This window comes from Gallus gallus, chromosome 4 (assembly GCF_016699485.2).
Source record: "Gallus gallus isolate bGalGal1 chromosome 4, bGalGal1.mat.broiler.GRCg7b, whole genome shotgun sequence".
Classification (NCBI taxonomy): Eukaryota; Metazoa; Chordata; class Aves; order Galliformes; family Phasianidae; genus Gallus; species Gallus gallus.
The window spans coordinates 66,688,192-66,705,713 of record NC_052535.1 but is presented as its reverse complement, the minus strand read 5'-3'; the positions used below and the strand labels follow the sequence as shown (position 1 = coordinate 66,705,713).

Genomic DNA, 17,522 nt, shown 5'->3' with positions numbered 1-17,522 from the left:
GCCAGACTTACACACTTCACACTGGTTGCTCCCTGTCATCTGTGAGGGGAGAAGAGAGAGGAGACAGTGTTGGCATGGGCCAAGGGGTGCATTACTAGTTTATTTGGACAGTAAAAATGCACAGTGAATTCTGACTTTTAATGCAATGAATGTAGATGCAATGAAATTAGAATGCAATGACAGTAGAAGGGTTTGCTGATTGGATTAGGGTTTGTTGCTCATTTTATTTCTAAATAGCCACAGTATCCAGCTGTATGAGTTATAGATTCCTCTCTCATTTCTCCAAATGTTAGCAGCTATCTCCCTGGTGAAATTTGTCACTCCATCCTTCAGAAGTGCAAAGGCAGATATACCAGGACTGCTTAAATCTCTCTCCATTTTCCCACTTACCTGGGTGTGAAAAGAAAAGATTTGAAGTAGAATAGATATGCAAGGGTAAGGCTTGCATCTGCTCTCTCTTCCACACAAACTATCAAACTCAGTGACTTGCAAAGCAAAAATAAAAGGTGTATGAGGAAAACAATAGTAGGACAAGAGAAAAAAAGGACTAAAAAATGCATGCTGGAGATCACTCTAAAACTTAGTTTACTCCTTGACAGACGTTGTCATCAGGAGAAGTTTCTGCAGGTTAAAACAAGTCCTTGATTATTTTATTTGTATAAAAAAATCTTCAAGACACCTATGAAAACCCAGCACCTGTTTATCCTCAACATCATGCTTTCTGTGTTAATCTGTAGGTTACAACTGGAAAGCAAATTTGCCTCAGTTTTTTGTAAATAAATACACAAGACAGTGTGCTAAAGAAGTGCTTTAATAGATTTAAATGAAGCAACATGAACAAAGATTTAGTTGTTGCCTTAACAATAAAAAATAGGAGAAAAAAAGTCAGTGAGCGAAATCAAAAACAACCAAATGTATGATAAGAGCAGGCTGTCTGAAGGTGCTACTCTAAGCAGCCACTTCACAGTGGCACTGCATTGTCTGAGAAAAAGAAATATATCAAAGTGTCATTACAGTCAAATACACCCAGGGCAGGAAAACTCAGGCTGCCACAGAATACCAACAACCCTATCAAATTAAGATAAAAAAGGAAGAAGAGCCTGATGGTTTTGAATGAGCAAAGCAAAGGAACAGCCCCAGTAGACCCAGATGCTTGGATTCTCTTACCTTTCAGTATCAAATGTACAAGTTTTTATCAGAACAATGTATTAAAAGAGTTGTTTGAACAACATTTTAAAGGAAAAAAAAAAACAAAGAAAGCAGGAAATGTTAAAATCCTTCAGTAATTATTTTTTTCTGCTCAAAAAATAATCTGACTCATAATAATTCAATATCATAATGACTAGTCTTTTCCAATGCTGAATGCATAACAATAGATCCAACTGCTAGCCTCTTATCTACAGAGAGTGGTCTTCCATTTCTAAGTTGAAACAAGCATATAGACATGTCCCTCTTCCCTCAGAGTTCACTCAGTCAAAGGCACAACCCCACTCATTCATCCCACCTGAAAGATTCACAACTTGTGGCTCTCTGATTTCACTCAAGAGCAATTATTCTACTTCTAATATCTACATTGCTGGACACTACTATCTACTTTTTCAGCATACCTACTTGTCCTGTGCCTCGCTGAGACCTTGCTGTCTTTGAGGGTCCTTAGTACATCCTTTGGGCAGCATATATCCTTTGCCTAACTATCTCACACTCTCAGCTCATTTCATCTATACTAGCATTCACTCAAGTGAACTTGAGCATAAAGACCAAGAACATGCATGTTGTAATCACATGTAGACATTCAAGATATGAAGATGGGACTCAGATTCCTTTCCCAAAAAAAGTTCCTTCACAAAGAGGCCAGGTGTTATGGGTCCAAACAGATCTTGTACAGCCTCCAAGTACAGGTACACATTACAAGATGATTAGGCAAATGAGGCTCAAGTAAGTCTGTCAGTATGCAGCCATGGCAGTGTAGATACCTGGGAGCAAAAACCTGAAAAGGTAATAATTAAGAAAGTTGGATCCTTTCTGAAGATCTAGTTCTGAAATGGACCTAAAGTTTTAAAGCTTCATGGATTTGTAAAGTAAGTTCCCTTAAATCTGCAGCTCCTGAAAAACAATTCATATTTTCTAACAAGAAGGGAAAATCTGGGCCCTCAAAATTTGTTGAAAATGTGGTAGAAAAATGACTACCACTAAGGAAGTACTTTGTCTCCAAAACTAGATGAACAAAAGCACTATCTTTGTTTATACACTGTATTAACAAGCACAACGGCACATCAGAAAATAAAATTTTCTTTTAGAGTAATAAATCTTTCTGAGCAACTGTTTTGCTTTTCTCATTTTCTTAGAAAAATTTAAATTTAACACTTATCGCCACTTCTCTTAGTCTTATAAAGCTCACCATTCAATGACATTCTGTAACCATAAAAATTGGTTTACTACTCTCTCTTTTAAATGAAACTAATGATAAAACATCCATGCAGAATAAAATGAAATCAATCTACGGCTGCATTAGTCACAGCCAGAGCAAAATGTGTGCTTATTCATATTCAGCCTCACAGGGTTCAATAAACAGTGCACATGTTAGCTCATATTTGGCGTCTGATTAGGTCACCGAACTCTTTTGCACAGCTGGCATAAAGAGCCCACCTGCCTAATTATTTCCAGATAACTGCAATCCTCCTTCATCTCTGTCCTCTCTAAAAGATAATAACAAACTCCAAAGGCTGGGAACATAGTGATTAATCAGAGAATGCCATTAAAGGGCCAGGCAGTGAACAGTCTGTGAATATTGACAAGCAGGTGTATAGTCTCAGAGAGAAACAGTTAATAAGGTAAAGCAATTATATAAAATAGAGTAGGAACAGATACTGTATGGAATACACCAAATTCTCAACGTTAGTTTCTCAAAAGGATCAGTACACTTCAGTAACAGCCAAACATTAGATTTTGTTTTAATGGAAAGCTGGGAAAGAAAGGGAGGCAGCCATCATTCTATATGATTACATCTCAGTGCACATACAATATGCCAGTTCCAACTTAACATCAAAAGGATGGAAAAATTGCACAAAGAAGAAAATCATTCTTCTTGAATGTTTTGTCTAGCATTCCCACAGCTGATTTGATATTTCACAGCAAAAACCATGGAGAAGTGACTAGGTTAGTTGTTGCCTGAATCTTGTTAACTGTGATACATTTGTACGACAACAGGAAAAACTGGCCCAGTTTTCTCAGGCTAAATACAAATGCAATGAGACATCCCAACACCAAAATCAGAAATACCACCCAGATGAAGTTCTACAATATAGATCATTACCAGTGAATTGCAGAGGTAAAAAAGAATAAAAATATCCTCTTCTTCCTCCTTCTTTGCCCAGAAACCTACAGTTGTTTCTCCATCTGAACCAATCCACACCTTAATTTTCCTGGAATGCAACAGACTAATTCAGACATTTGTTCCACAGGGAACCCCTGAATTCAGTTCAAATACAAATTGTGAAGTGATTTCATCTCGTTCAGTTACCCAAGATCTACAATATATTCCCCATCCTTCTTCATTCTATTCAGTTTTCTAATTTCTAAAACAAAAATTCATTGAGAGTGAGGGAGGGAATTCTGCAGGGGAAGAAAAGAAAAGAAAAAAAAAGAAGCTAGAGAAAAAATTTCACAAACTATGTTTTGATATTAAGATATGCAATTTAATATCAAAGACTCAGATAAGTATGATGATTAAAAGATTTAGACAACAAAGACAGTCATAAACAAACAGTGGTATCCACATGCTCCCCCAAGAGAAGAGAACCAAGTAAACTACCAAGCCAGTTTATCTTCATCTTGCCAGAAAGCTGCCATTAGGCTCTTGTAACCTTTACCTTCTCCCACAACCAACTATCTCTGGACATCAACGTAGTGCTTTTAAGTACTTCACTAAAATACTTAGTTATCTTTGATATATGGCTTCTTTCAACAGAAATTCTAAACTATGTTTGTTCTACCTCATGAGTTACTTCAAAAGTTCTTAAAAAACTTTTTTGAGCTGCATTAGGCTCAGCCAGGGTTTCAGATCTTGATCCCCATGGTTGAGATCAAAGTAAAAATAAAATTTCTTTATTTAGTGAACAATTTTAGTTTGCTCACTCATGGACCCTACAGTGAGATCTAAAATATCAGAATCATTGCGATTTGTCAGATAAGTACATCTGTATTAGATTAATAATCCTACTGTAGTGGAAGAAGTGGGGGTTGCCAGAAATATGGTGAATATAGCATCTGCTCCCGGAATCTTTTAACCAGATTGTTATGGTTGTGCAGAAAATCACATTGGAATATGTTATAAAAGCATACAGACAGGATAAGTGGAAATATAGCAAATCATATCCACAGAAGGTGAGGGAGTACAATGAGACCCCTACATAGTCACAATATAGAAAAAATATATATAGAATTACTGCTCTTCACACCATAATTTAGTATCTGTGCTTGTCTGGTCCTTATTTTGAATGCGAAGTGACAGATGTAAACCACAATATGAATAAGAGGCAAGATTTATTTAAATGTTTTGTAGATTAGAAACAACAATAAAAATTTTCCTAACTAGTAAAAAGATTAACTTGATAAGTAACTAAAGCACTTTAGCAAAATCTCTGCTGATAAGCTATGATTATGTCTATTTGAAGAGAGCATAAAAAGAGGAAGTAAACACTATATATATTTGTACTTTGAAAACAATACAAAAAGGGGTGGGTTTTTTGTTGTTTTTGTTTGTTTGTTTGTTTGCTTTTTCAATTGAAGTTTGAACATTTCAGTCTCTGCCATTCATAAACAAATACTAAAGTACAGAAAGAGCCAAAACTCAGAGATGAAAAATGAGACACAAACACTACTTATATATTAAAAACACAGGAGTGAATACTGATAAGGAGTAGGGCTTTGGCTTTGAGGCTGTCAAGAGTGATTTATCAACTCAATTAACTGTACTTTCTAAATTCTGGACCTACATCTTCCTTCTCATAACATGAGAGACTCAAGCAGTCAAAATTAATCCCACACAAAATTTCTGCAACAAAGCTGAGGAGCACTCAAGCATACATGGTTTTCTACAATTTCATCTCATAAATGAGCTACAAAGTCTCAAAAACAAGGATTCACCATTCAGCATGGTACAACTGCTTTAAAGCCAGATCAATCACAGTTATTCAGTTACAGTTGTTTGGTCTTTTGCTTTCCTGGTTTTCCTGCCATATCCCAAAATTCCAACGTTGATGGCAAAACCAGAAGAGATAATTACCTGGTTTTGTTCCCACCTTGCGACTCCTGTAGGTTACATAATCCTATGTGAAACAGCACTTCTAAACAGCTTTCTGGTTGCTGAAGCAGTCAGGAATCTCAAAATACTTACATGCTACAATGAAGATAGAAGAGCATGGTAACGGCTCAGAACTTCCTAAAAGTGCCTCTTGAACTATTTGCCCCAGGGAAAAGTGAGTAACACTTTGTGGGAATAAATCACTGCAAGAGACAATACTCTTCTTCTAGAAAGTGAAATTTCACACAGTACTTACGGTATGCCAGTGAATAACAAATTCCAACATAGTCCAACAAGAAGTTTTTTAGATGCAAATTTTTCATAGTGGTTGAAATAAGCAGCTACAACCTGACCAAATTTATAACTATACAACAGAATAATAATAATAATAAAAATAAAGTCAAGATCAGCAGGCAGCAAAGTTACACCTGTTTAGCAGCAAAGAGCACTGCATTTTCTAGCTGCTATTTTATCAGCTCACTCACACATACATCAGCAAAGGAGCAGGATAATAACTTCTTCCAAAAATGGGTTTGCCTCTTTTGTAAATAACCTAGGGGTCCTGCTGCAGGAAGGGGCATCCAGATGGTTCCACTACTTGACAAACTGGACTTCCCAGAGCATATATTATGAACAGAAAAATCCTGCTCATGAAATTGCTCAGCTTTTAACAGAAAGTAAGTTTTTGTAGAGTCATCACAGATCCTGGCACTGGCCAGGGCAGCAGCTTTCCTCTAGAGTGCAGCAGTGAAGGAGGAATAATAACCTGTGTTGTAGGAGCCATTACCAAGGACAGTTTCTAGATTACATCAAGCAGTTCTAACAGTCAAAGCACAACCTTTACCTTTCTTTCCAAAACTCTGCAAATCTAGGCCAAAAGAATCACTCAAAAAAATTGAATACAGCCTCCAATATTTCCATATGGACAGAAAAATTAGGCATTAATAACAAAGAACAAGCAATGTTCTCCTAAATGTAAGAGGTACAAGACTAATAACTAAATGTATCTTGTCTCAGCTACAGACACAAGAGACAACCACAGCGGAAGCTGACAGGAAGGGTTTGGAACAGATATTAAGGTATCAGAAATAACAATAAACTGTACAGCAGAGCAGCCAAACAGTCTGTGTAGCTGAGGGGAAAAAGCAGGAGAAAAGTACTGACTGGTTTAGCTCTAGTGCCAGTTGATGTCTTCCATCTTTTTAGTGAAGATCTGGAAAGACAACGGGGGCAAAAGCAGCAGGAAATAGAGAATCTGATACCAGTAAGTACTGTCAGTAGCACAACAAATGTTTAAATGTTCACATTTTGTAGCCTCCACGGAGAGAGAGAGAGAGAAAAGTTTAAGCAGGAACATGATGAGAAACAGTAAAAAAGATTTACAGACATTTACAGAAAGTTTCTTTGAAGTATAAGGTGCAGACTGGGAGAAAGCATATGGTATACCAATTTGAAAAGTTGAAAGGATGTGAACAGAAACTGTTGAGATCTCAGGTAGGAATTGGCTTCTTAGGGGGGGTAAAAAAAAAAAAAAAAAAAAAAAAGGCTGCAAATAGGCTTTGAAGTGTCTTGAAGGAAACAGTTTATGTGTGAGATCCAGTGTAAGAGGAGCCTGAGGAGGAACATGAATGAGAGATGATTCAGTAGAAATGGAGGAAAATTCTCTCAGTAGGACATTTATAAGTAGTATGACTGGAGCAAGATGGCAATTGCAATCCAAAAATTTGTCAACAGAATAATGCAAATGTGGACAAGAGATTCACTGTGATAAATGGATTAAGAAAAAATAAAAATAAAACCCCTGAAAGTTGCTTTATAGTCAGAATTTGCAAGACTGTCTGAGACCTCGCTCCAGGTTCTAGGATCCATCACATCATAGAAAAATATTAGATTTCGATGCCACACAGAATATCCACAGCAAAAGAGAGTGAGGAAGGGTTAAAAAAAAAAGAAGAAGAAGAAGAAGAAGATTTAAAGCTATGATTTAGCCACATTGAGGTATCTAAAGATCTGTTAACAGATGTGAGATACACAAGACAGTATTTCATATGGGACAGAAGGAGACACGCAGAGTTACAGACAAGAAGAAGGCAGCTGAATTTGTATATGAGGCTGAATCCATTAAATTAAATGGATTTCAACCAATGTATGCTGGCATACTCTAATGAAGTCAAGGGAGTTAATGTAGGTTTTCTTATAGTTAAACCATGTCAGCTGTGGCTTAAGTGATACAATGGATCTACACACACACACAAAAAGTATCTCCTGAGCAACAGAACAAGAAGTCTGCAACCTCAGATTGAATTGCTCCTAAACAGCACACACAAATTAAGGCACATTTTACAGAAATGAGCACAGATATTCTGATGTTTTGTGTGGGACCTTAACTATCTATTCTGACTTTGTATCTATGGAGAGACAACAGGTAAACTGCAGTTGAAAAACCAACAAGTACTGAATGCTGTCTAAAGCAAGGGTTGAAAAGATTGCTCTGCATTGGTTTGCTTTCAGAAAAGATACTACAATATTTCTTTGTCATACAAAGGCTGGTTTTTCCCTCATCCCTTGTCATTCCCCTCAGAATGATCACAGAAATTGTGAGTGACATTGGAACTGCTGTGCTGAGCCAGTATGAGCAGGATATTTCTTGTACTTGGCTGATTCCCCTGAAACCAGATGGGATAAGCTTAGAGCTACCTTGAAACAGCAATAGGCAAGCTCACTGCCAGCAACAGCCAGACTAATCAACTTAAGCTCTTTTCTTTTTTACCATGAAAAACAGAGAGCACTTATAGTTCATAAATAAAATTTTATTACTCAAGTTCCTATAGCTGGCAAAATAAGTCATACTAATAGACATGTTTTTTAATACTTAAGTATATTTCATAACGAAGAAAAAACAATATTCAGGATTACTGAAGGAATATTTACTCAGCTGCTATAGAAAAACACTGTCTCCAAACGCTCATATGTTTAACGGCCAATTAACTCTGACCACTTTTAGTGTTGATAGGCACCAGAATTATTGAAATCTATCTTTCCTAATCAAAAAAGAAGGGGTGAGTTGGGGAAAAATATGTGTCATTCTTGTTCATTCCAAAGAAGACGCCATACAATAAGCTATGGATGATAATCAAAGGCTTGCTGATACTTCTGTTCTGATTTCCAAAGAACTGTTCCCACCACATGAAAGGAAATGGAACCTGTTTTCATAAAATGCACATACTGGACTCTCCAAAAATCTGCAGGGCTTGCGTGCTGGACCCACACAAACTTATGAAATTTCATAAATTCTCAAAAGTGGGAAAAAGCAGTCATGTTATTCCTCTGACTCAGTAATCACAAAGTTCATAGAGACAATGATTCTCCTCAGAACATATTTCACTTCTTCAAACATGAAATGAATTCCAACCAGAACTGCCAGACCATGAATGCTGAGGTGCTGGCATGGTTCTGCCACAGGCAGCAGCAGAGGACTTCTGTAAATAAACTGGAGTATCAAAGCACAAAACACTGATGAACACTGAAGGACTAGGTGATGAACAAAGGGCAGAGAAATATCAGGAGGTCCATAGGCAGTACAAATGGACACCATTTACACACAAGGGCCATATATCAGGCTGTACTACTTGCACCAGAAGAATGGTTGTTGTTTTTTTGTTTTGTTTTGTTTTTTTGTTGTTGTTGTTTCTTTTGGTTTTTTGGTGAGTTTTTTTTTTTTTTATGTTAGTCTTAGCTTGAAACAAAAAAGAAAAGTAGTAAAAGTACATTTGCATTAAGTGCTCAACAGAATGAGCTTCCACATAGAGAAAAACAGGCTCTAAATATTCATCATATGTCTAAATTCCATTAAGAAAATGCCAGACTACTGCAGAGCTTTTGGGGAGAAGGACTTTGGCCATAAAAATGCACTTAGATGTAGTTTATATGACTGCTGAAGGATGCATAGTGCAGGATAGCTTTAAAAAATAAATACAAAAATCTTTAAGCTTAATAAGTATTAGAAGCCTAAATACTTCACTGATCTAGACACTTGTTAAGAATATTTACTCAGACTGCAGATGCCTAGAGAGACCACGTGCTGCAGGAAGACATCTTTTATGCATGGGGTGTCTATATCATCTAGAATTTTATGTAGATCTTTCTTAAATTAAATACTGAAAGCCAGACTCCAAGAGCCTTTAAAAATAAATTCTAATGAATGTCATACATATACTTAAAATCTCTGTTTTATGAAAGTGAAAGACTCTATTACATAGCAAGAGGAAAATAAAATGTATTAGAAAAATAAATCAGTTTCCTCTCATAACGAGTACCTTTTAAAGCTTTCATGGGAACATATTCGCCTGATATCATGCTAAAACCTTACTGTTCAAAAAAAAAAAAGAAAAAAAAGAAAAGAAAGAAAAAAGAAACCTCAAAAAACCCTCTCTACATCATGCCATTTTGTTTCTAAACTAAAAAATTAAAGGTTATCATTTGACAGACTGAATTAACATATCTGGGAAATGATTAATCCAAAAGGGAATCACAGATATGTGTTCTCACATAAAGTAATAAAATGAGGGCTAAGGACAGCCCTGGAAACTGAAGGAAATGTTGGAATATTGGTTAACTATCACAAACAATATTAACTCCAGGGAAAGTGCCTCCTTAATGAAACAGATCACATAAAGAGAGCTTACAAGGTCACATCTGTAATTATTTTTTTGCTGAGGATGTTGTTTCCTAGATTAAAAACATTTTTGTTGGAAGCTTTAATAAATTTGCTTTTTTTTTATTATTATTTTTTTAAAATGTTTGATTTTTTTAGTGATATTAGATGCTTATATAATTCAAGTTCCTAGAGTCCAACCTTAGAGAAAGCAACTGCTAGTTTATACAGGAAACTTCTACTGTTTACTATGTCTCTATTAGGAGTAGCAACCTGTCCACACATTTTGCTCCCACCATAAGTTCCATCAGAGGGCATACAATGGGGAGAAGTAGAGAAGAAAAAATGGAGTAGGAAAACAGATGAAACCAGAGGAAGAATTTACACTGAACATCAATATAACTCCCCCACCATCTCCCTCCTGCTCTTTCAAGTAGTTCTCTACGTAAAACCCCCACTTGAGACAGACTTTGCTGTCACAGCCTCAGGTGATGATAACCCTAAACTTGGTGAACTGTTATCCTGGAATAAATGTCCATATCAGCATCTTGCTTTTTTTAACACCTTCACTCCTACTAAGTACCACCTTAGTCTTTCTTTCTGGTATCTCATCTCTGACAGCTGATATTCCCCACCTGAGCATGATGACACGTGCAACTCACACATTTTTAATATACTTCTGGAAATAGCATAATTTTGCCAAATGCTCAGAAGTTCCCTGCACTGGCCTAGTCTAGGAAACCTAGACTGGAAGAAAAGGCCCTTCTGCACACAAATGAAAAACTGAAAAATTATGTAGGGAGGTAAAAACGGAAAACGCAGGAAGGGACTGAGTACAAACTCATCCAAGTGCCAGTCCCGGCCTCATTCCTTCTGCTTCTGAGCCTAAGAGGAGCCACTGCCACTGCACTGTCCAAGAAAGTCCTGCAGCCAGGCCTCTAACACCCTGAACTCAGACAGAAATGAAAACAATTCTAGGTGATTTCAGGAAAGGCCACAGACTCAACTTCCTCACAAGTGCTGTTCACAATTTGTATCAAACAATGAGATCTAGCCTCAGCAGATCTCCCCAGAAATTAGATGAATTGCATTGTTTGACTTCTGAAGAAATCAGCTATGCATACACACTGAGGATGACCCATAATACTAAATAAGTCATGAAAGAAAGAATAAAATTGAGTTTATTTCAATTTTTTTTTTTTTCCAGAGAACTAAATAAATAAATAAATGCACTGAAAATAGTTTTATTCATAAATGTTGGGTCAAATATTATTTTTCCAAACTCCTAAGGAGCAGCTCTGGGAAGTATTGCATACTGAACCAGAGGTAAACCAAGTGTAGATAAACATGGTGAAAATGTTTAACATGTGCCAAAATAAGTTCTCAGAGCAATGTCTTCAGTATGGTCTCATTTCCAAAAACGAGTTTATTGAAATAATTAAAGCAATTTCAAGTAGCTAGTCTAAATTTGATTTTGCAATAATCACATTTATATCCAACTGCATAAGAATACATATTAAGAAATAAAGAAGCTCATCTGAATAAGATTAGAATTACTTCATAATACTAGCCCACAGCATCTCTCAGATAATGTTTTCTGTCAATAATCTGAACTTACCATGTTGATTGGGTCAACTGGGCCAATGCTGTTAACATAGACATCTGTTTCAATTACGGTAGTTCTCACTAAAAAAGAAAAAACAGCAACCATAATAATTGCATATTCAGTTTATTCTCTACATTGATAATGTATTTTATTAAAATAATAATAAATCTGATATTATTTTATTAGATTCAGAAAAATTACATCTCTGGTTTGTGCATTCTGTGAAGAATCATATATGACTTAGCTTCTTTATCCCATATGAATTAAGTTAAAATTATCAAGATGAATTTTTTGTATCTTAAGGCAACCTACATTCCATCTATACTTTGTGAATATGTGTAAGATAGATACAAAAAATATCAAAGGTAAAGGAAGTGGGGAGAAAAAAAGATTCTTCTGGCATAAAAAAGTAACACAAATAGAAAAAAATGTTCAGAAAAAGGACGTTTGTACAGTAAACCAGAAGGTCTGGGAGCAGACATGTTTACCAGCTGCAAGAAATCAGTATGCAGCATTTCCTACTGAAGACATCCAACAAAAATAAAACAACTTTTAACCACATATTTCTTCACACAATTGCACCTATGGATTGCCAATATACTTTCATCAGCTTCATCAACATATTTCTCCACACACCAAACTGAAAGATGATCAAGAAATTCCAATATAATTACTGTTTCTGAGCTGACAAAGTTAATTTTTTCAGAAATACATTTTTTTAATTCATTTACAGAAAGACACAAAATCTAAGCAAATTTCCACAAAAGTCACATCTGATGTACGTGTCATTGATAATTTTGTTGTTATCTCCAGGCTGCTGCATAGAGGAAAAAAGATACAAATGGAAGAGGTCAGGATGTGATACAGGAGAGGTCTGCATTTAAACAACACCTATTTCCTATGTACTTTTTTTCCACCTTGTATGATAGACAGAGTGGCAATGGATGAACACAAGAGGGTTAATTCTGAAGTTCTGCTGGTCTTTCTCCCATGGTCTAGCATGTCAGAATGAAGTCCCTCTGTTCATTTGTAGACATAAAGGGGGAAGGTACAAGAAAAATTTGATTTCATAGAAGAGGGATTTTCCATCACCAGATTTGATTTCTTCACACTGTATATCATTAGAGATCTTCTAAGCCTTTTATAAGAGATATAAAATCTTAAGTAACACAGAATTTTTCAAACCTCAAAAACCTAGAACTCAGACACACAGAAAGAAATAGGGTATCATTAACAACACTTCCAGCTATGATAACAGGCAAGATACATTTCCTAATTATCCACAGATACCTTTTCCCTCCCAGTCTCACTTGACAGGAAATTCTCCTTGATCCCAAATCCGATTACAAATATCCTGAGCTCGTGACTAAGACACGCCAGTCAGGCTGCACAAAGGGTTTTCTGTACAACCACAGTGTGCCGAGTCACTTGATCACTCTTCTGTCTCCAGCGTGCTCCATATAAAGTTTAAATGGACTCTGGAAATCAATTTGTTTCCTGAGGAAAAAAATAAGTACTCCCTGATCTGCAAATGGCTTAAGTACCTGCAGGGCTCAGAAAGGAAGGGGGAAAGCACAATAACTCATATGCTTAGACTGAAATATTAAAAAAAAAATGTATACACACCTATTTGTATGCATGTGTGTAAGGTAACATATACTTTACATGTGCCACATCTCGCAAATACATATCTACTGCCATTGATTTTGTGAATTTATTTATTTACGCAACAGAAAAAACTCCTCAATTTAATCACTGCCAGACTAGAATGCAAGGAGCTGAATTAAAACATATCTTTCTTCATTGCTCAAGCAATGCTGAATCCAGTATTTTGCCTCCAGATTTGTAGGAAATATCTAGTTCTCCTTAGTGCTAGGAAACTTTTATTTAGAGGTTCAATTCTTTGACTAACTTGTAGCACAACTTAGCCACATGCTAAACCTGTTCCTCAGACACAATTATCTGCACAATGATTAAGGTCACCTCTCAAACTTGGATATGATGAGAAGTTCATATCACACACACTGAAAATGCAACTCATGGTTTATCTGTTCAGCTTTAACTTCTAAACTTACATTATTTTTTCCAGACTCATCTTGAAATTTGGACACCAGAACAGGTATTCTTTTTAAATAGCACTATCAGTGTCTCATGAACACTTCTAGTTTTCTACTTAAAATATCTCTTCTCAAAAAGGACTTACCTCAGAACAGTCCTCTGGGAATTATATGCCTAAGAACTCTCCATAATTATTATAAAATAATAATAATATAAATAATTACATTTTTTCCTAAATCACCACTTTTCTGTGAAGAACCTCTCACCCTGAAATATAAGCCACAGGCTTTCTTTCCACACGGCTATCTCACTTTTTTTTCCCCTACAATTAGCCTTTGTCTGTATCTCTGATTTTACTGAAGGAGGGGATTACTCTGCAGATGCAACATCTCTCTTGCCAAGTCTTTTCGCCATCTGCCAAATTTTCCACAGAAATTCATTGGTGAAATAATTCAAGATATCATTATTCTTGATCAAGTCATGCTTGTGAGACCCAACAATAGACAATCCTACCATTGATATTTCCTTATTAATGACTAAATTTTGAGATCTGTCAGTGAGACAGTTTTTAATATGGACTGTGTCAATTTTATGAAATTCCAGCATGCAGCAAGCAGCACTTAATCTGCCACAAGGGCTCTCCTGTAATGTGCCACAGAGTTCAATTTGCCTTTTCTGCACTGCTCTGAGTAAGATCATTAGAGCTATTAAGAGCCAGTGAAGGGTCTGAAAATCCACCTCTGTTGAAATTATTTTAATTGACCCAAATGATACAAAGCTACAGATCCAGTGCAATAAGATTGGAAGAGGCTGTTTTGTTTCCTTAGTTCTTCTGTGCAGAACTGATCCCAGTGCTTCTGTGAATTAGAAGAAAGAATTCACTCTACTCATGTTTGTGAGCTAGAAGTGATATGAGCCCATGAAAATGATAAAAGCTGGAAGAAAATACATTCTTGATACTAATTTGACCTCCATATAATTACTGTGGCTCATTTGCTTTCCACAAAGAGCTAACAGCGATAGATGGTTTGGAAAGATATTTCATCTTATTTTATTTAGGAAATGTAGTAACAGCCTTGAAAAAACTATGAGTAGGAAGAAGCCTATTTAACAAACCCTGAGTGCAAAGCAGTACAGTAAACCTTATAAATTTCTAAAGAAGAGGAGAAAATGATAGCCCACTTTAAGTATTTGCACTGAAAGAGGCAATAGTAAAGCAAGAAGGCGAGAGAACAGTAGTTCTCCCTGCATATTAAATAGGAAGAGTGAAGAGCATCAGGCAGCTGCCCCCAAGAGAGAGTTCATCAGCTCCTGAAGTAGCTGATGCATGCAAGGAACTCATACACTATGCCTGATGTGAAGAAATACACTCACACTTCTGATTTCCCACTTTGTCACATTTTCTTCACTAGAATCATAGAATCATTTGAGTTGGAAGGGACCTTTAAAAGTCATCTAATCCAATTCCCCTGCAAGGAACAGGGACACCTACAGCTAGGTCAGACTGCTAAGAGCCCAGTCCAGCCTGATCTAGAATGTCTCCAGGAACAGAGCATCCACTACCTCTCTGGGCAACCTGTTCCAGTGCTTCACTACCTTTACTATAAAATATATCCAACCTAAATCTTCCCTCTTCTAGTTTGAAATCATTTCCCCTTGTCCTTTCACCACAGATTCTGCTAAAGAGTCTATCCCTTTCTTATAGCCTCCCGCTATATACTGAAATGTCACTATTACAGGTCTCCCCGAAACCTTCTCTTCTCCAGGGTAAACAGTCCTAGCTCTCTGAGTCTGTCAACACAGGGGAGGTGTTCATCCCTTGGAGCATTTCTGTGACCCTCTTCTGGACATACTCCAATTGGTCCATGTCGCTCCTGTACTGAGGACTCCATATCTGGACACAGATATGACTCCAGCTGAGGTCTTATCAGTGCAGAGCAGAGGGGCAGGATCACCTCCATCATCCTGCTGACCTTCTTTTAGCTGAACTTTTATTGCTTTCTTTGATGCAGTCCAGGATACAGTTGTCTAGCTGGGCTGAGAGGGCAAATTACTGGCTCACATCCAGCTTGCCATCCACTCCAGGTCTTTTTCGGCAGGGCTGTGCTCAATCCTTTTATGCTCCAGCTTGTATTGATAAAGTAAATGTCTCTTCTTTAGGAAGTTTAACCAGTATTTGATGGGTTTTGAGCATCACTTAACACAAGCATGTAGCTAAGGACAGGCTTGGTCTCTGGAAAGAAGTAAGTGACTCATGTCTGAAGTTTAAGAGTGAGAATGAATCTCCTCACAAGAAGCAAGACATGGAAAAAAGTGTTTCTTGGAAGACATGACCACTGCTTCCCCGGCAAAGAATGATGTTGAAATCCCAAGGCATATTTTGAACACCAATTTGGGTTCAAAGTCTGTACTTTGGAAAATGTTACCTATGGATTAGAAAAATCACACTGATATATATCCACCTCGATCCACCTCAATACTTTAGTAATTGCTCTTGCTATTAAAAATGCCTCTTTTTCAGCCTGTATTTAACCAGGTCCAATTTTCAGCCACTGATATGTGAAATCTTTCTGCTTGCTATGTGGAAGACCTTTCTTTATCTTGACAAAAATTATAGTTTTGATTTTAAAAGCACAGAATATTGCCCTTTTTATTGCTGAATATTTCTCCATTTTCATTAATCTAGTCCTCAAAATTACCTGATAGCAAGTTAGTCCATCTAAACTCACTAATTTGCTCCTTTAACTTATCAAGAATGTGCATTTTAGAATGAAAGTCCAACATCTGTCTTTATATATCACAATTTTTCGATTTAAACAAATTTAGTTAATTTCATTTGAGATTTCTTTTTTTTTTTTTTTTGAGCAAGCTTTCTCTAACTCCTCAACAATTGCCTAAAGTAATCAATGATAAAGCAGCTATTCAGCAAATAAATTAGGTGATGACCACATTCAAGGATAGCCAAGTTTTTAATGCTTCAATACTACTTCAATATTATTTAGTATAACAATGCAATTCTCACAGTAATTTATCTAAGACTATTACTTGTACAACTCTCTGTATTAAAAATTCAGCTTCAAATGGCTACAGCAGGCTTCCAGCTCTACCTATAAAGAATTTTTTCAAAGTGATTTTAATGAAAGTAGAAGTAATTCACTCTTATTCTTATATCTTTTTTGATTTAAAAAAAAATCTCTAGCAAAGGTTACCTTATAGTAAGTATAGTATTGCTTTGTTAATATATCAACACACTAAGTTTGTATCAGTAATTAAAAGGATTTATACTACAGATCAGAAGCTCCAGGTGGCAACTGCCATTATTTCATACTGAGCAGAATGTACTTTAATAACAGTATCTTTGTGCTCCATACATCTAAAAATATGTTGCATATAATGAGTTAAAGTCTAATTAGTTTAATAAACATAGGAAAGAGTAGCAATTAACAAATCAATACGACTCATGGATATTAGTATGAGACACACAGAAAATGACACAATGTGGTTTTCTGAAATTAAATTTCAGTATTGCAATGGATTTTTTAATTTTTATTTGGCTCTCTTTTATCACATCACTCTGCATATTCAACAATGAAACCCCTTTTCCTACTCTGAGATGCTGTGTCAACATGAGGAGGAAAATTAAATTTGACTCTGTTATTCAAACCCCAAAAGCCTAGGCTCAAAAATATACAAAAGTCTTGCTATTTTAACTGAGCTCTGTAATTCAGTAATAATGCTGCATGGGAAATTATTACCTTGAAAGATAATTATAATTCCAGTCAATAACCTTGCTGTAGAAGGAGTGACCAACTCTGAAGATGTGTAATCTGACACTAAACTTTATCCACATAATTGACTCAGAATAAGATGAATGTGTCACAGCCTGATTTTATTTTTCTATG

The 17,522-nt window shown here is 36.2% G+C and overlaps 1 protein-coding gene across 4 annotated transcripts in view; it reads right to left on the bottom strand.

Annotated features, from left to right (window-relative positions):
- The window catches only part of GABRG1 (gamma-aminobutyric acid type A receptor gamma1 subunit), a 56,535-nt gene that overhangs the window by 19,291 nt on the left and 19,722 nt on the right, over positions 1-17,522 (bottom strand). For all 4 annotated transcript variants that reach the window (XM_420725.7, XM_025149993.3, XM_015285484.4 and 1 more), the window contains exon 3: positions 11,575-11,642. In XM_420725.7, the coding sequence (XP_420725.3) occupies positions 11,575-11,642 (68 nt within the window). The remainder of the gene's footprint in view (positions 1-11,574; positions 11,643-17,522) is intronic.